At 50.8% G+C, this 18,110-nt stretch overlaps 6 protein-coding genes and 1 pseudogene across 7 annotated transcripts, besides 1 other annotated feature; 2 read left to right on the top strand and 5 right to left on the bottom strand.

The window, feature by feature from the left end:
* Nucleotides 1–270: 270 nt before the first annotated feature.
* On the bottom strand, nt 271–1,905 carry NCS54_00472100 (Aa-trans domain-containing protein; the record flags this gene model as incomplete). The annotated part of the gene is made up of 5 exons (XM_053150249.1): nt 271–687; nt 737–1,128; nt 1,189–1,380; nt 1,439–1,700; nt 1,753–1,905. 5 exons carry the CDS (start codon nt 1,903–1,905, stop codon nt 271–273), a joined length of 1,416 nt encoding a protein of 471 aa, XP_053006224.1.
* A 3,363-nt stretch (nt 1,906–5,268) lies between these two features.
* NCS54_00472200 lies at nt 5,269–6,509 on the bottom strand (annotated as a pseudogene). Its single transcript has 2 exons — nt 6,257–6,509; nt 5,269–6,207 (listed from the first exon to the last, which is right to left on the bottom strand).
* Nucleotides 5,269–6,509: a sequence feature.
* Nucleotides 6,510–7,142: 633 nt separating this feature from the next.
* On the bottom strand, nt 7,143–8,225 carry NCS54_00472300 (Abhydrolase-3 domain-containing protein; the record flags this gene model as incomplete). Its single annotated transcript, XM_053150250.1, has 2 exons — nt 7,143–8,015; nt 8,067–8,225. The coding sequence occupies 2 exons, from the start codon at nt 8,223–8,225 to the stop codon at nt 7,143–7,145; spliced, it is 1,032 nt and encodes a 343-aa protein (XP_053006225.1).
* Nucleotides 8,226–8,802: 577 nt separating this feature from the next.
* Nucleotides 8,803–9,356, bottom strand: NCS54_00472400 (Hypothetical protein; the record flags this gene model as incomplete). Its single annotated transcript, XM_053150251.1, has 4 exons — nt 8,803–8,841; nt 8,894–8,938; nt 8,996–9,078; nt 9,134–9,356. 4 exons carry the CDS (start codon nt 9,354–9,356, stop codon nt 8,803–8,805), a joined length of 390 nt encoding a protein of 129 aa, XP_053006226.1.
* Nucleotides 9,357–11,013: 1,657 nt separating this feature from the next.
* Nucleotides 11,014–12,578, bottom strand: NCS54_00472500 (Hypothetical protein; the record flags this gene model as incomplete). The annotated part of the gene is made up of 4 exons (XM_053150252.1): nt 11,014–11,708; nt 11,758–11,881; nt 11,943–12,158; nt 12,210–12,578. The coding sequence occupies 4 exons, from the start codon at nt 12,576–12,578 to the stop codon at nt 11,014–11,016; spliced, it is 1,404 nt and encodes a 467-aa protein (XP_053006227.1).
* A 928-nt stretch (nt 12,579–13,506) lies between these two features.
* Nucleotides 13,507–14,408, top strand: NCS54_00472600 (Hypothetical protein; the record flags this gene model as incomplete). The annotated part of the gene is made up of 2 exons (XM_053150253.1): nt 13,507–13,774; nt 13,828–14,408. 2 exons carry the CDS (start codon nt 13,507–13,509, stop codon nt 14,406–14,408), a joined length of 849 nt encoding a protein of 282 aa, XP_053006228.1.
* A 946-nt stretch (nt 14,409–15,354) lies between these two features.
* Nucleotides 15,355–17,482, top strand: NCS54_00472700 (STAS domain-containing protein; the record flags this gene model as incomplete). The annotated part of the gene is made up of 2 exons (XM_053150254.1): nt 15,355–15,709; nt 15,759–17,482. The coding sequence occupies exons 1-2, from the start codon at nt 15,388–15,390 to the stop codon at nt 17,480–17,482; spliced, it is 2,046 nt and encodes a 681-aa protein (XP_053006229.1). The 5' UTR covers nt 15,355–15,387.
* Nucleotides 17,483–18,110: the final 628 nt, after the last annotated feature.

Consider the following 18,110-nt stretch of genomic DNA (forward strand, 5'->3'; position numbering starts at 1 on the left):
ATAGCAATCTAGGGAATTAGAGGGAACTGATGTCTGCTTTCATTGTACGCATATACCCTCACTGTTCACTCTTCATGCCTGTCGTTCCCCATAAGCAGGAAAGTTTCGTTTGTCAATGTGCAATATGCGTTCTTCACTTGGAACTTGCTTGTTCTTTATGGAATGTAGTATGATTGAGACCATCAAGTTATCTTGGAAGTTACAGTGTTGAAGGGTAAGGTTTACCACTCTGCACGCGGTAGGTAAGCTATGGGTGGTAGAGCTCAACATCTACACCGAGTTACTGTTATCAGCACAGGTCCAGGGCCTTGTACCACCCGACTTCTCGAGCGAGTCAATAATGTTGACAATTGACCCGTACGTTCCAGACACTGTCATGAAGCTACCCAGAGCAATGATGAAGACGCACCACGCAACCATGCCCTTCCACTTCCAGTCTCGGTTTTGTCGGCCCCAGTTGTCGTAGAGCCACATGCAGCCAGTTGGCTGATAGGCGAGGCAGAATCCCAAGAGGGCTCCGATCAGAGAGACGAGGTCACCAAACACGGGGATGCCACTGGCGATCACATAAGCGATAAGAGTCGAACCGCCAGTGCAGCCAAGCCAAGTGCACCAGTGGACGAGTGAGTTGGCAGTCAGGTGCTCCGATCCTCTCAAGATACGAACAAGGAAGTACTTGGCCGGCAGCTAGATAACGTCAGTTGGATTGAAGAACAGGTGGGGGGGCATGGCATACATGAAGACAAATCGTAGTTGTCACAAGAAGGCCAGGCAAGGCCAAGCCATACGCGATTTTCTTGATCAACGGCCCAGCGGATCCGAGCGCTGGGGAGGCAACAGCAGAGCCGCAGAAGTAGTACACAACAACGGCAACGATCAGGTAGACGATAGTAGAGATGACCTGGGCAGTGATAACGGATCGAGAGAAGTCGCGAGGATCCCGCATCTCACACACGATAGCGAAGTATGCAGATGTGGCCGAGCATGCGAAGATGAGTGTCGATACGGCTGCAACTCCCTGGGAAAAGGTGGGATGGCCGATGAGCTGCCAGTCTGATTCCCAGGGGCCTGTCTGAGGCGCCTCAGCGGGACGATCCTGAATACCGACACTGATTGTGACAACGAAGACTGGATGTACGTTAGATGACCGTGGCGGGATGTCTGTCTCAGCCAGGATATTGGGCTTACCTGAACAAAGAATGAAGGCCAATCCAACCCAGGCCAGCCAGCTAATACGGCCGAGGGTCCGGATACTCGCGAGGAGGAAGCCGGAAATGGCAGCCACGGCAACAAACACAGCGGTGCAAGTTCCATGGACTGATATAGCGTTGAGTCCGATCGAGATACCGAGCATTCCTGATCCTGCCACAAAAATCCAGTCTAGGGAGAGTCAGAGCCTAGTTCGTACATAGGGAAGTTGCCTGTCAGAACCACTTACATAGACAGAATGCGATGGCAAAGAGCTCGCGTCCGATCCTTCCGAACATCAAATACCCAGCATCGTCGATGCTATAGACGTCACGATGGTTAAGCTTAAAGACGCCGACAATGTAGCTAGTCCAGATAGCGATACCCGCCACGGCGCAGAGGAGGATGGCTCCAGGGATCATGCCTAGCGTGTGAAAGGCGTGGGGGAGCGAGAGAACACCGAGACCGATCTGGGTCTTGAGCATCAGGGCGACGGTCCCGATCCATCCCAGCTGCTCAACATCAGTCTCTATGCGCAGGTGAGGTTCGATCGATGTAACCTACCGCACGGTAATTTGGTCCATGGTCTGTGACTGCGCCGAAAACGGCATCAACCTCTTGTTCCTTGCTGATCTCTCCAACTTGCGAGACAGTGGTATCCAGAGGCGTCGGAGCCTCGAGATCGTACTGGCTTTTTTCCGTCTTGGATGAATCCATAATTAAGATCGACCAGAAAGGTCTTGTTGATAATCTTTGAGTTCTGGGAGATGAAGGAAGAAGGGCTTAGAGGAGGCGAGGTGACACTGCAAGACGAATGTCAGGTCCTTTATATACCTTTATCTGGCGGCGACCGGGGATGACGTCTGCATATGGTCCTGATAGTGGCCAAAGAAGGTGATATTCGGGCGTACCGCAGAGTTCATCAGGGGCGATAAAACGGCTTGGGCGTGGTTTGGCGTCAACGAGAAGAAGGACGAATGGTGCATCCTGATAAGCCTCGCTTGACTGGGCTTAGATCAAGCCAACAACAGGGTTCCCCAAGTTTTAGCTGCTTGAGCGGGTCCGACCTCTGTTCGATAACTCAGCTAGACTCCTCAAGCCAATCCAGATCTTATCCGAGTTGGTTCGACACGTCAGAGTCCGGGTTTATCGATGCGGAGAGACTCGACGCGAGGCCTGGGGAAGGGTGCTCCGGCTGCCCCGATTCAATCAGGATGCAGATAATGGCAAGCAAGCCTTGAGTTTCCTAGCATCCCCAGTCCAGCCACCCTTGATGGACTTGGAGGCATAGCCCCGGCATCTTGGACCCATGCTAATCAGTTGCGAATCAAGACGGAAATCGAGAGCGAATGCAAAACGGAAGGAGCAACCGAATAGGTGGGGCTTCTACCTCCTTACCCAATCCCGTCTAGTCTCGATACTTAAACCCAACCCAACACAATCCTAGCCCTGGGTGCCCCCCAGGTAGTTAAAGGTTAGGTATCTACCTATCGAGGAAGCTCCCACAAGTCCCAGGCCGCACAGGCTAGGCGTGTTGATCGTGAACTGAGGCCAAACTTGCTGCTTTATCTGGCAATGCTAAGTCCCCTCTGCAGTAAGTTTGGATTGGCCTCTCGACCTATTGACAAGCTCGCTGAATTAGATGCTTAGAAGACATGCGAGTGTGCTGTAGCATTGAGCTTATCGGCATTAGAAACTCTAGTCAATAGTGGAGGAGTACACGGTCATGCTTTGAGCATCTCCAACATTTGAGTCCCCTCCTCTCAACCGCCCCTGGCCTTTGATGCTACGCCGAGAATAGCCCAGGATATCTAGTCTCGTATCTATCTCCACACGATGCTGCTTTCGATTAGAAGATTTCGCCGTCAACTTCCTTTATACTCTACGCAAATTGGGGTAGGGAAAGACAGGCAGGTCAGAGCGTGCAGACTGAAACAGGTTACGCGTGCTGAGGTGATTAAATGACATTCAAGCACTTTATGGCTCTACTTGACATTCTGGGCGAAATCCAAGACTTCTCATTCCCTGGCATTCATCTCCTGGCACCTTAGGCTCTCCTCGACCACGCTCTCGCCAAAACAAGCAAGTGTCTTCACCGACTTGACTTTCCCTCTACATCCTTGCTGATGCGGGGAGAGCCAACCGGCGACCTCTGGTGAGCACACCCATGTCACAATCGTGCTCGTGGGGCATAATGTTTGGCGGTTAGTGGGGGTTAATACAATGAACATGTCGAGCTTGTCGTTGATAAGGATATCCAGGGACGCATTCGGGGTCTGTCGACATAGGTAAATGGTCAGGTAGTGACATTGAACTTGATTGCATAACTAATGCGCCCATCTATCTTGTGCTTCTTGTCGTCTGACATGATAGTTCACCGTCAGTAACCCTGTTGACTTGCAACTCCCCGAGGTGAACCAATACGTAATACCTGGTCTTAAGAGGGACACGCCTGGTACGAAAGCCATGATCCAACGAACAAAAATCTCCGCAAGGGTCAGGTCTTGGCATGCCGTTATCGGTGAAAGCCGGACGTAATTGGCGATGGCATTGTTATCTGGACGGTGCTTCGGCATGGTTCTCGGAGGCGGACTCGGCGGTATTCATTCTGCATAACAACACAACAAGGTCATTAGGTGCGGTCTTCTGGCTCAGGTATCACACCGAGGGCCAGGCTTCAATTATAACAAAGAACACATTATCAACACATCACAGCATCATGTCCCAATGCTAGCACAGTGGCCACATGCCGACTACGTAGAGCTAGCTCCATGCTCATGGATAATCTGGCATAAGAGGCCTTGACTGCTAACTAGCACCAAGATGCTACGATTTCGCAGAACGAAAGATTCCTCTATTATTCTAGACTAAGTACATAAATCTCTTCTCAATCTCCAACCCGACTCTCGTCAACTTCGCCCAATCAAGGGATAGCCCATTCATCCTCTTCATGATATATTCATATTCGACCCGAAGTACTCCCCTCCCTCCAGGTCTCTCCTCGCCCTTAGGCAGCTTCTGTCCTTCGTAGATCCCGTTCAAGTAGTATCGAAGATCTCGTAGATGTTCCTCATCCCATTGGGATATTTCAGGCCATTCTAACTCTCCAGGCCATTCTTTTGCTTGCAAGCCGAGTATTCCCCTCAACTTTCGGCGACAGTTCTCCCATTTATTTTGTAGTATGTCCGCCACCTGATGAAAGAACTTCGCTGGAAGACCCGCGGGTCGAGGGGAGCCCAGCTGATAGTCCATCGCGCCGTGGAGGAAGCAGTCGCCAACTAAATTGTATGTCGTGGGCTCCAAAGCATGGGGCCAAGGATCAAGGTCTTCTGGAGGTTTCACACTCCGGAGAACGAACGGCAACTTGCCACCAGGAAGGGCATGTATCTCATCACCTTTGGCAATGGAAGCTGGACCCAGGCCCATCTTGCCGCCTCGTATGATGAAGAAGGTCCGATTGGTAACAGACAAGCGCATGACTTCAGTGAAACCATCCAAAGTTTCGGGTGTAGGCGGTGCTAGGTCCGGGTCTGGCCAGTCCAGGTCCTCTTTCTCAATCCTGCATCGGTACCAGTAGCTAATTGCCAGTTCGTCGTCTGCCCCAAGTCTTTCGAATCCGTTTGGAGTCTTTTTGACACCTGACAAGATTGTAGACACAAAGTCATTCCGTCTAAAAGCAAGAGGCTGTGACAACTCTGCGTGTTTGTGCCAGGCAGTGATTGCATCTGAAACTGCGTCCATGTCGGAAGATGAGTAAAGGGGTGGCATTGTCTTCTCTACAGTTCCAATGCAACAGCCGCCCACTTTCAAGCAACCTTCCCACTTGAGGGGCTCGAATTCAACGATGCTGTAGTCAATCCAGGGTTCGATATCTAGTTGGTCGTCTGACCGGCAGCATGCAATCAACCTGTCGCAGGCACTTCTGGCTTCCGGATGGGCGGATTTGTACCACATGAGGATTTCCGAAAGCAAACCCGGTGGACGATATGTCGGGTGTGTCAGCTCTAGGCTCATGGCTAAAGAGGTGATCTCGTCTTCAATATGCCCTCCAATTTTGTCATGTTCCAATATGCTGCACCTTGCATCTCCACAGGTATTGTAGTGGTTGAAAAGTCGAACCCGTTTTCGATCATGTTCGTCAAATGTGGCACTCCAATCTGGCACCCATGACGGCAGGTCTCTCCTCTCTTTCCGGCCAAGGTCTCCCGTGAGCACTGAGAGGGACCGACTGTGTAGGATAATGTCAATAGTGGCCAGCATGTACGTTTCTCGGACCTCAGACGAGTAATCTGGCCTGATGCCGGTATCTTGGTCGCATAGGCCAAGCAAGGCATACACCTTGTCTCGCTCGTCGGAAGCCTTGCGGTTGCTGAACTCCCTCAAAAGTGACAAAATTTTGGGCTTCTCGTTTTCTCCCCACGCTCGGCGGAAGCTGTCAATGTCTTGTACTCGTGAGAGGAGATTCAAGACTTTGACATCATCCCTCGGAACTGGGCTAGCATAGTGAGCTTCGGCTCGCTGGAAGTGTGTCGAAGCAGCATCAGCAAGCATCTCCCATGGAGCAGAAACGCCCCCATATCTCAGTGTAATCTTCTTGGCAATCACCGCCTCTTGCACAACCCAAATACGGTCCCACCAGCGGGCTGTGAGCATCTGTCGCAAACCCTCAAACATAACTGTGAGATAGACGTCTGGAACTTCTCTCAAGGGCTCAAACGGGTGAGATGTTTTGCGAGGTTGCGACAAGACCCTTAGGAGGCAGAAAAGGTCAAAGGGAGTGATCGGTTTCCGGCGGCCTGGCGTGGTCCAATTCAAGAGAGCCTGTTTCGTTAAGCTGTCGTCCAAAGATGTATTTGTGAAAACGATACATGGTCCAGAGTCCTTGTGTTTCTCGGAACTCTTCATCTGACGGCCCGGGCCACCACCAAGGAAGACAATGACCTCGGTGGCCTCGCTGTAGATGTCTGCCATGCGCGAGACTTGAGTAGTCCTCTCAAAAACATTAGCTTGGTTGATACACTCATCTCGAGTTAGAATGCCATTTCCGTAGCGAGAGGAGCCCACTTACTATTGCGTCAACCCACAGGATTAAGGGCTCATCTGGTAGTCGAAGGTGTCTCAGGGCACACTCAAGATTGACCGTTATGGGAAGCATTGTGTTCTGCACTCGGATATGTGGTGGGTCTGAGCGGCTCCTCAGACCCCATGCGTACGACAGGGCCTTGTAGTCGCTTCGCCGCTCCTTTTTCAGCAGCGAGTCTGTGCCAAGCTGGCAAGATATGGGATCTCTCCATCTTCCTGGTAGCAGGGCCATAAGCCGTATCTAAATGGCGGGGCCAGCCATGTTGATGTCATTGTGGTGGTTTTCTCGCTGGGTGTAATCCTCGGCAGGGAGGTCAGGAAAGGTTGTAGGATACTGACTTCAAGCACGCGAAATTGAAGTGGAGGATGTGGAAGGAAGGTAGGCCGTGGATTTATGCGCAAATAACGGTGTCAAGATAGGTAGATATGCGGTGTGCTGCAGAGAAGAGAAGGGGGCTGAGCAGCATTCAACTTGCTGACATCTCCAGCAAATGATGGCAGGACATCTGTCTCCGCTCTGCCTTGTGGCCTGGGCAGCCAGGCAATGCTGAGAGGCGCCATCCGTACCAGGGCCTTCACTGGTCTGGCCCCAACCCGACATGCAGTCGCAGCCAGTGAAAGCAGTTCTGTCAAGCCACAAATTGCGAGTGGTTACTGGTCGGGACTGGAGTCTGGTGGTCTCATAGGCTATAATGCAATTCCTGTCAGACCTTTATCTCGTGAGGACGATGCAGATTTTTATAAGCTGGCGACTTCTAAAATACTTCAGACGAGACATATCTCATATCTAAAAACTCTTGCAGTATTCACTAATAAGAGTAGTGAATTATCGATCAACGCGACTATCGACCACGGCGCACTCATCCCAGCTGCTATGGTTTGATAACCGAAGATTCCAGGAACTGAATAGCCCTCCTCAGGCTCTCCACTGCGAGGACTTTATCCCCTTCCTTTCCTTCCACGTTGACATTACCGATCCTACAATCAAACCCATGTTCCGCATCCTCGGGGAACTCGGTGATGATTTCGCTCGATGTCGCCGCCCGAAGCTTCTCAGCTGCGGTCACGCTGTTCTCGATGGGTACAGCTGAATCATTGACGCCGTGGAGCAGAAAGGTACGGGGAAGATCAACCAAGTTCCCAAACGACAGTGGGAAGAGCTTCTTGTCTCTCTTGGGGATTGCCTTGATGCCCTCCTCGCCAAGTGCACGGCTTAGGCCGTCGACGCCGGTTATGTAATCGGGGAACAGGGCGTCGATATGGAGTGCCGCCGCTAGAGAGAATCTGGGATCATTTGCTGAATCTCCAGTTTGAGGGTAAGCAGAGATCGAATTTCTCTCCTCATTTTCCTTCTTCTTGGGGAACTGCTGAAGGACGGGCTTTGTGTCGAACACGGGTTGACCAAAGATGCTAGAGCCAGGTGTCGTGTAGCGAGACCCGGCAGGATCAAGCATTCCATAGATGGGCAACAAAGCTTCGGGCTTCTGTTTGGCCAAGGTTCCCGTCGTGAGTGCCAAGTAACCTCCGGCACTCGAGCCCGACACTAGGACCGAGCCGATTGAGCGACCCAGGAGACCTGGAAGTGAGGACCGAACCCACTCGTAAGCATCTGCGGCATCCTCAACAGCGCTGTGTGCCGTCGTCTCCGGAATTAGACGATATTCGGGCGTCACAAAGATCCATTTGCGAGAGGTACAGGCGTGAACCAGCCAGTACGGCAAGAAACTGTATCTGTCACCAAAAATCTGTTTTAGTAAGTTAGCAGCATGTCATGCATGAGGAACCGGTTAACTCACTAGGAATCCGCCGTGATAATGGATGAGAACAGTACTAGGAGAACCATCCGTCTCCTCCGGGTAGACGACATCAACAGAAATGTCACCATCCGAAGTGGTCTTGTAGCTAAACGTTTTTGACGTGTAGCCCAGAAAGCCGGCAAGGGGGAAGCTATTCATATTGGCAAGGATTTATAAAGACGTAGCTAAGCCGGCTACTGTACACATCGACGCAGAGTTTTTGTCCTCTTTATAGTAGTGATGAGGAGTGATGAAACGGATTCCGAATCGTGATGTGCGGGGAAAGTGGCCCAGTCGGCCGAGATTCGGGGTTCGGAAACCGGCTCCGGGTTTCCGGGAGCGGATCATAACAGCGGCCGATGGCCTCAGAGATATGGCAGTCAACATAGTCATGTTTGATTATTGAGGTACATAGAATGAATCCTCAAAGGCTCTCTACCAAGTGAATGGTGCTTGCCAAAGAGTTGCGTTGCTTCTCGTCAAAAAAAAAAAAAACAAGGGCCTCAACGTGACTTATCACGTCATGACAGTTCAGAGGTTGTCAACGGTGGACAGAGAGACACTGATCCGGCAGTATTTCCCTATCTCTGAAGCATAATATCTCACTTTTCTTAGGTACATACAATAGTGCGGCCTTCGCTGCTTACATCTTGTCATCCACTTCGTTCGAAACAATTAACGGGCTTCGCAAGGCGAGCCTCACTGGTTAACCGAAGGCGTGCGTCGAAGCTGACCCTTACTTGCTCTTATCTCCTCCTACCATCGCCATCAAGGCCTATTCAGAGTTAGCACAATAGTTGTGAAGTGAGGCGCAAGGGTAAGACTACATCAGGGTTAATTTCGATGCCTGCGTTCTGCATCTCAGTTGTCAACTGCACACTCTCGTCAGTCTGCGATTATATGACGTCTCGAGTATCGAAGTAACTCACTGTCTGTGCTGCATCTCGGAACTCTTTGTCCATCAAGAGCTTCATCACCTCCATCTTGCTTGGGGGCTTGCCAGGCTCAAATCCTGCGCCAGAAATAAATAAGTAGGTCATCAGAAGCTAGAGAGAGAATTCCATTACCCTTGCTCTTGATGATATCGCCAACCTTTTGCATGGCAATGATAGCAGGGGGGTGTCGGCTAAGCTTCTCAAACGTCTCCCTAATCTTGGGGTCGTTCATCATCATCTCGGACAGGTTTGGGGGGTCCGCCGAGGCGAGGCATCGAGGCGTCACGTGAAGCGGACGCATAGCGACGCGTGACAATGGTCGAGCGACCAATCTGAGTCTTGATGCTGCGAACATGGCGAGGGTGTTGCTGGGATGGATCAGGGAATGGGGCTGAAGATGGTGACAGGCCGAAGATAAAATTACGACTTCCGAGGGTCAATGGCTTTAGCTTGTGTGGATAAAATGGGGTCAAGTTGAGCCAATCACCAGCCAGTAAGCTGAACTCTGGCCTTGGTACCAGGCGTTAATAAGTACACATGTCTCAGTGCTTCTGTCACCCTGAGAGAAGTACTCCTTATCGTGCTATTTCCGGGTTATTTCCATTTACAGGTGAGCGTCGGTCATCCCGCTCTCGTTCGGATATCCCACTTCTACCTACCCTTGAGTTCCGACATATCACTTTAGAAACAATATAAAATATAGAATTATAAGTTGCCTATATTAGTATAAAACGTTGGATGAGTTTATTCTATATAGTATGCCTTTTTTCACCAACAGGTAATATCCTTGGGTAGGATTCAGGGACTAATTGGCTTTCAACGAGCTTTTACTATTACCAGGATGAAACAACGCTATCAAATGGATGTGAGCAATCGCTCAAGTGATTTATACAGATCTTGGCCCGTGCAAGATCACGTGCAGAATCACATGACTCGACTTGGCAGCAACCTAACCTTCGGCTTTTCCAGTGCACGCAACAAAAGGTCATCTCGTGATAGCCTCATTTTCTCGCAATAAAAGTCCCAATTGCCACGCTAATTACAGCGCCAATCACAGCCTCAATTCAGGTTCTATATGTACTGTAAGAAGTGCCTTTTTTCCAGCGCAAAAAAGCCTTCTAATATGGCATCTAGAAAGGCTTACTTTGCGCTGCAGTTGGCGCTATGATTGGCACCATGATGAGCTGTAACCTTCTAGCGTCTAGTTAATCTCTTCCCGCATCCCCATGCCTATTTATTTCATGCCTGGATCAACTCAGCAGCCTTTATTACTCATTAGCTTGCATTCGTGACATGTTGCTTTCGTCGCTAACCTTTTCAGCGACAGCAAAGACTGTGCCGCCGACGTTTCCGCCGATTGAGATAGGATGCACGCTGGCGTCAACAACGCTGAGGCTCTTGCCCCCATACACTACAATAGGAACTCTACTCAAGTACATCGCAGGGGATTCAAGGTGTTGTCTGAAAGTGGCTTCTAGTCTGTTGCGGTCTTGACTGGCCGCGACCTTGACACCAGGCCCAAACTCATGGTCATGTGCAAGTCTAAAGAGGGGCCCAACCATGAAACGGCATTCATACCCGCCTACATTAGTGCTTTTACCGCCATCGCATCTCATGGTGATGGACGCTTAGCTGTGGTAGATGGCTCCCCCCTGCTAGACATCCCGGACTGCGCATCCTTTCCGGGCCCCGCCTCATCGCCGAACCCCGCTTCCTTGCCAGGCCTTAATACCTATTTGAGACTTACTTTTCTATTCTTGGATAATTAGGAAGGTCACGTTGTAGTCTGGGAGGGAAGGTCGTGATAGCTTCGGAGAGGGGAGAGGAGACAACACAGGTGATCAAGAATAGCCCTTATATTCAGACGATTTCTACCCAAGGTACTCTGAAATCTCTCTTTACTCAACCACTACCTGCATCCAATGTACAAATGAAGAATTCAATTTTCCACGCTTTAAGAGAGCTGTCGGCTATGAGGCATTGCCAAGTCTCAACGCTGCCGTGTTCACCTATCATAGATCCTTTCCAATGGGACTGGGATCCTTCGAGCGAACAAAGTCAGGCTTGGTGATGACATTGTTGTCCGCATTCTTGATCCTTGCCAAGAACTTCTTTGCGTTTTCTGGGTCCTCTGCGAACAAGGTATCGGCCACTTGCTTCTGAGGGGTCTCGCCAAGCCACTTGAACAAGGAGATGTCCCTGAACTCGTCGGCGCGGAAGATCTCCAACATCTCAACGGGCTCGTCACCGATGTTCTCGACGAAATGGCCCATGTTGCGGGGCACGATGCCTACATCTCCGGGACCGTAGTCAAAGGTTCTGGCAGTACCCTCAGATGCAAAGATGGTCACTCTGGCGCGACCCTTGAGAAAGAAGGACCACTCATCAGCAGATGGGTGCCAGTGCATCTCGCGGATCGCACCGGGTTCAATGAGGGCGTGAGCTGCAGCGACTGTCTTGGAGATGGGAAAGTTCTTAGAGTCGGTGATGCGAACTTGGCCACCGCTGGTGATCAGGGGCTTCTGATCAAGCATTCGGTGGGTAAAGTTGTACTTGGACTTCTTGACCTCCTTGCCCTTAGGAGCTTCGTCGCTGATTGAGCCGGGCTTGCGTCCCTGGAAGATGTACTTTTCCTTCTCGGGAATGTGGGCAAAAACCTCGGGAGCCAGGTTGAAGTTCTTGGCGATGACGGACTTGGGGGTGTGCGCTAAAATTGTCAGATTAGTCGTTTCAATGCAGTAAACTCTTTCACGTACCAAGCCAGTCAGTGAGGACAAAGGTTGATTCCTCAGAGAAGCTTCCGTCGTCAAAGATCAAGAGAAACTCAGTACCGTTGGGGCTGAGACCCTGAAGAGAGTGAGGAATACCACTGGGGAAATACTATTGCAGTCGTTAGAATCTCAATTGAAACCATGTTGAAAATATCAGTCAACTGACGTACCCACAGGTCTCCCTTCTTCAGGTCGTCGATAAAGTTGCCACCTTCATAGTCAAGAGCCGTGACGCGGACTTCACCGTCGAGCACATAGGCCCATTCGGCTTCCTTGTGCCAGTGAAGCTCACGAATAACACCATGATCGAGTCTCATGTTCACGCCAGCGAGCTCAACACTTGTTCCGAGCTCCCGGATAGTTGTTTGGCGGGTCCAACCACCTTCCTGTTGCAAGTTAGCTCTCGGGCTCATAGGCCATCATTCCGCGCAACATACCTCAATGCGAATGTGCGAGTCGGCAAAACTCCAGCGCATATTGTCGAGATTTCCATGGTCAGTGCTAGGAGGCCTGACGAGATCTGGGTTTTGGCGAGATCGCTCCTTGTTCCACGGTCCCAGAACAGAAGCGCCATCGCCGTTTCGCCAGGGGAGAGGATCAAGCTTCTCTCCCACAGAGTCAACCGCGTTGTCGTATGGATCTTTGTATCCTGGCGTGAAAGGAAGCCTCTTTCCGCCAGCTACGCCATTATAGCTAGATGGCAACTTGAGACCCCTGAGGAGCCGCTCACGAGGGCTGTCCTGCACTGGGACTGCAGCGCAGAAGCTCAATAGGAGTGAGGTGCTCAAAAGCGGAGAGTAGCGCATTCTCACAAAATTGGAAACAAGAGTAGTGTGGAATAGTCACAGTGAGGATGGTATGTGTGTCAGGGAGGTGTGATGTCGTAGTGAACACCACCGGATAATTGAAGCACCTTTTTCACTCTTATTAACAAGAATTGAATTGCTCTTGCTAGGTTTCTTTGGGGCATGTTTGGCAACGCCGAGAAAGCGATGCCCGGGGGATTCCCGAAACGCATCATCAACGGGGCAAGAATGCCGCCTTGGGTGCCAGCAAAGATGTGACGACTGCCGAGGCGAGTGCGGGGAATCGGATGGTCGGCACATGGCGTAATGCTGACGCGAAAGACATGGAGGTTGCGTGGGGTTGCAAGCTGAAGGGGTCACAGTTCTTGGCTCACGGATATTCGGAAGGGGATATGCAGGAGATCGAGTGATCATCGGAAACGGCAAACTCTTCGGTCTCAGATCTATTGCCGGGATGTCCTGTCACGGGTCTTTCATTTGAGATCCAAGGTCGTAACGTAGAGCAAGACAGCAAGTGAACTGAATGCCCAACCCATCTCTCAATGAATTAGGCTTCCTCCGGAAAGAGGTGCTAGAGTGAAGCTCAATTAAGCCTAATAAGACATGCTTTAGCTCTTGGCACTAACAAAGCAAGGCATGCGCCCGCCCCTCTGTTGGCGCCTTGGTACTGTAGTTGGAGGATTATTTCCGAGCCGATCTTGCTCCTCTAAACGTAATCCGGGGCTCCAATAAGCTAATACGTATTTGGTATGCGATTCGTTTGGAACAACAAGTCTCCGTGTACTTAATCTGACGCGTCTGGACTTCTCCGCCCGGCATCAACGGCATCGTATTAATCAATTTCAACACTTCACAGGTCCCGCCGCCAGATACGGAGACATTTATTACCCTCATTACGAAATTGAAATCTCTCAATTATTCAACAATAATGGCTCAGCCACAAAATCCGGCGTCATATGGAACCGTTGCCGGTACTGGAGAGTCCAGGCCTGGCAATGGTATCCTGAATGGAAACGACGAGTCGCAAGCTCTGCTGGGACGAAAGCCCAAGTCTGAGTCTTGGTTGCGCAAAAAGCTGGTTGTCGATGCTCGTCGAGACTGGGCCGATGTCATGCTTCTCGGATGCTACATTATCACGGGTATCCTTGATAGCGCCTCCATTTCGACTTGGGGGGCATTTGTTTCCATGCAAACAGGTGAGATTGATCACTTATTGATCAATTTCTGAATGGTAACTTACAGAGTACAGGGAACACGGTCTATCTGGGTCTAGGCCCTACAGCTGGGACAAACCGATGGAAAAAGTCAGGCTCCTCTATCCTGGCCTTCTGCATCGGGTCATTCTTCTTTAGCCGCCTTCATCGCATGTTCTCACCTTCACCAACTCGGAAATGGGTCTTGTGTCTTTCTTTCGCCATACAGACACTGTTTGTGGCAGGGGCTGCAGCCATCGTTACTTGGGGACCCAAGGGTGCTGGTCCTGATGATGTCCCCTGGTACGTCATCACTCCCATCGCGCTGGTTGCCTTCCAGAGCTGTGGACAGGCTGTCGCGAGCAGGGCATTGAAGTACAACGCTCTTACTAGCGTTGTACTGACAAGCATCTACTGTGACTTGTTCTCTGATGCTGCACTGTTTGAAAGCGTCTTTGTCAACGCAGAGAGGAACCGTCGGGTTGCAGCACCATCCCTTCTTCTCATTGGTGCCATTATCGGCGGACTGGTCCAAAAGAGCGAACTTGGGACTGCAGGAGCTTTGTGGCTTGCAGTGGCCCTCAAACTGGTCGTCATGTGTGGTTGGGCAGCATGGCCTGCCGAACAGGGGTTGTGATGAGGGTCTATTGGAAGCGGAGGACCCCTCTTGGTAACCCGAGTGCATTAGACGCGGGAGCGTGCCTTTGTCACCCGAACAATATGCCGAATATTATACAAGATTACTCATATTTACTGTAATATCGTTGTGACATCTCTCCGCACCGGCTGCATGTAGCGGAGAAGTGATATCAATCGACTCGAGTTCCGGATGCGTACTATTCCAAGATTGGCATCCGTAAGCTGAAACGTTGCTACTGCACCACGATCTAAGCCTCTGCATGCAACGCAACCCAATGCAAACTTGGTAATGCGGCCGCTTTTAGATCCTTTCTAGGAAGGTCGGTCGGCGGAAGTATCTTCCCGTTCGCAGGAGGCTGTCGTGGCGTTCTCATTACAACCCTTTATATGCCGGTTAATTGATTCTTGGAGTCTTGGATAGATAGAGTCTGAGCGCGATCGGCGTCGTGGTTGCTCAGGTGGTCGTGATCACCGGGACCTTTGCACACATGGTAGATGCATCACAGCCTGTAGATCAGATCTATCGAGACTCTAGTTAATTGACGGGCATATCGAGCTGTTCTCTCGGCCTTCGGCATTGCTACCACGCATCTCAAGGTGAGGGTTTCACTCGGTAGAAAAATATGGCCGATTGCAGGAATCACATCGATGCAGCATGCCGCTATCCAATGAAGGGCACAGTGACTCGGTCATGGTGGTGTGCGGCCAATGGTCGCGACAAGATGTTGCGACCTGAGGTTTGCCCGTTATGGGTGGCCTTGAGTCTATCACTGCCGTCAGATGACATTGCGTAGGATCTATCTTTGGAAAGAAGATAATGCAAGAGTGTGTGGTGGTGTTTTAGGATTGACACTGTTACAGGAGCAGTGTAGGGCGTCTCATATAATAATATCGTTCTGATCTCTGTAACGAGAGACCTTAGCCTTCTCATCAACTTCTATCTCCCTTGTTCTACCAACATTTTGAATTATCTCGCAATGAAGCTCTTTGATACCGTGAAATCGGATCTTAAAACCGATGTTACTTGGAACCGAGCCGCCCGGCTTGGCGCTTCTGGGGCTAGATCCCTGCCCTCCGGGACTGTCCAGTATCTGGCCGACAAGCTCCCCATCATCGGCTGGTTACCGAGATATAACCCACGATGGCTCGTTAGCGACCTGATAGCGGGTCTTACGCTGGGTCTCATGCTGATTCCGCAAGGCTTGTCCTATGCCAAGATTGCAGACATCCCTGTCGAGTACGGGTTGATGTCCAGCTGGCTGCCTGCGGTAATTTACGCCTTTATGGGGTCTACGAAAGGTCAGTTGCTTCATCTCGCTCAAGAAATTCTCAAGTTGACGCTTGGTAGATGTATCAACCGGACCAACCTCGCTCATCGGCTTGCTCACCTCTGAGAATGTGCACGCTCTTCAAGACCGATGGACCCCATCCGAGATCGCGTCCGCAACCGCATTCATGATGGGCATTTACGGAATGGTACTGGGATTCCTCAAGCTTGGGTTCCTGTTGGAGTTTATCTCCCTCCCTGTGCTCAGCGGCTTCATCACCGCCATTGCCATCACCATTATCCTCAATCAGATGGACTCTCTCCTGGGGGAAGACAACGTTGGTGATGGCGCTGCTCGACAAATCCACGATATCTTTAATGAGCTACCCAACGCAAATGGATGGGCATGTCTCATTGGATTTACGGGTATATTGTTCCTGACAATACTGGACAAGTCTGGGAAGAGATGGGGCAAAAAGAACCGGGTCATCTGGCTCTTGTCCATCACCAGGGCTTTCCTCGCACTTGTTCTCTTCACCGGAGTGAGCTATGCCGTCAACAAGAACCGAGAGGACTTTCTCTTTGATGTTGTCAAGGTTCAGTCCAAAGGTCAGCAAGCGCCAAGAATGCCAAGAAAGGATCTCATTCCCGAGATTGCCGGCCGCAGCATTGCCGTTTTTATCGGCTCCGCAGTTGAGCATCTCGCTATTGCTCGAGCTTTTGCCGTCAAGAACCACTATGCGTCGGACCAGAGCCAAGAGCTTTGCTATCTCGGAATCACCAACTTCTTCAATAGCTTCTTCCATGCCATGGGTGTTGGTGGTGCCATGTCCCGGACGGCGGTCAACTCCTCATGCAATGTCAAATCACCACTATCTGGCGTCGTGACCATGGCTGTCGTGCTTGTCTGTGTCTATGAACTTGTGGGCACTCTTTACTGGATCCCCAAAGCGACGTTGGCTGCCATCATCATCACTGCTGTATGGGGACTTATTTCTCCCCCATCGACATTTTACAGATACTGGAAGACTTCGCTAGCGGACTTTATCTCCTCAATGCTTGCACTTTGGGTAACCCTCTTTGTCTCAAGTGAGGTCGGCATCGGATGCGCTGTTGGGTTTAATATCGTCTACGTGTTATTGCGCCAGGTGTTCACGCGGCTGTCTTCAACGGGTAGCGACGTTGAGTCTAGAGCCGGCAACTCTCAGAGATTGGACGGTGCGCATTCTGATTCACTCCACATTCCCGAGGACATGAGGGTATTCACGTTCAACGAGTCCCTCTTCTTCCCCAACGCCTTTCGCAACACATCCAAGATTTTGGACGACATCCAGACCTTTCATGCGCCAGTATACAATGGAAGTCATGGCCTTGAAACGGAGCGGAACTGGTCTGTGGTGGGGGAGAAGAGAGTGGCGCGTCTGCGCAAACAAGCCGGCATTGACGGTGTTTCCTCGCTCCCAGAGATCAGAGTCGTCATTCTTGACTTTACTCGTGTCAACATGATTGACACGACTGCCGTCACCCACTTGCGGAACATGGTCGCAGCCCTGAAAACGTATGCTGGAGAAGTCCTTGAGATTCGGTTTGCTGGCATGAGCTCTCAATGTCGTGAGCGCTTCGAGCGAGCGAATTGGCACATCATCAAAGTAGGATCAGATGAAGAGAATGACGGGGATGTGTCTGAATCTACGTATCTGTACTGGGATACTGCGGCCGCAATAATGGCGCCAAGACGGAGGGTCTCGGTTCTCAGTGACGAGGGCAAAGTGCATGCGATGCATGAGGAGAAGGCAGATACCTGATGTTGCTGGGCATTTCTTACTTTATGTGATGAATTAGGTCTCACAGATTGCCATTGATCGTATTAATGTATTTCCGAGTCTTCTCTCTTGGTATCTCTTGAATGATGCCACATATACCTCTCAACCTGTGCCGCAATTGGTGACGCGAGATCACGCGCGCCAATGAATGGGTAGTAGACAAGATATGATGATCCACAAGACATACGCGTTACCGGCTCTTCCGGAGCTAGAAAGGAAGCATACTCCGGACAGAGTTTCGTAGTTTTAACGTTTAATAACACGGGGCTACGGGCACGTCCCTTGTTTCTCCCACATCGGGAAACAATTGGACTACGGTTCATGCATATTTCTAAGCCTACCCTGTCTAGCGGAGCCACGGCCACCTCGTGAGTGGTGGGAAAACGGGCACAGCCCTTGGTACATCCGAGTGTAACAGAGGGCGGGAATTGATCAACATGAAACAACAGTTGGTTATGTCTCCCCTGAAAATCACGCAAGTGTAAGCCAACAATCCCAACTGCCAAATTTGATGGCTGGATAGGCAGGATCTTCATGGTCTGGCCACGGAAGAATTGTCTGAATTCAGGGACAGACGGTGGAGTCGCGCACAGGGTAAAATTGTTTGAGC

The sequence above is a fragment of the Fusarium falciforme genome, chromosome 3, assembly GCF_026873545.1.
Source record: "Fusarium falciforme chromosome 3, complete sequence".
Taxonomy (NCBI): domain Eukaryota; kingdom Fungi; phylum Ascomycota; class Sordariomycetes; order Hypocreales; family Nectriaceae; genus Fusarium; species Fusarium falciforme.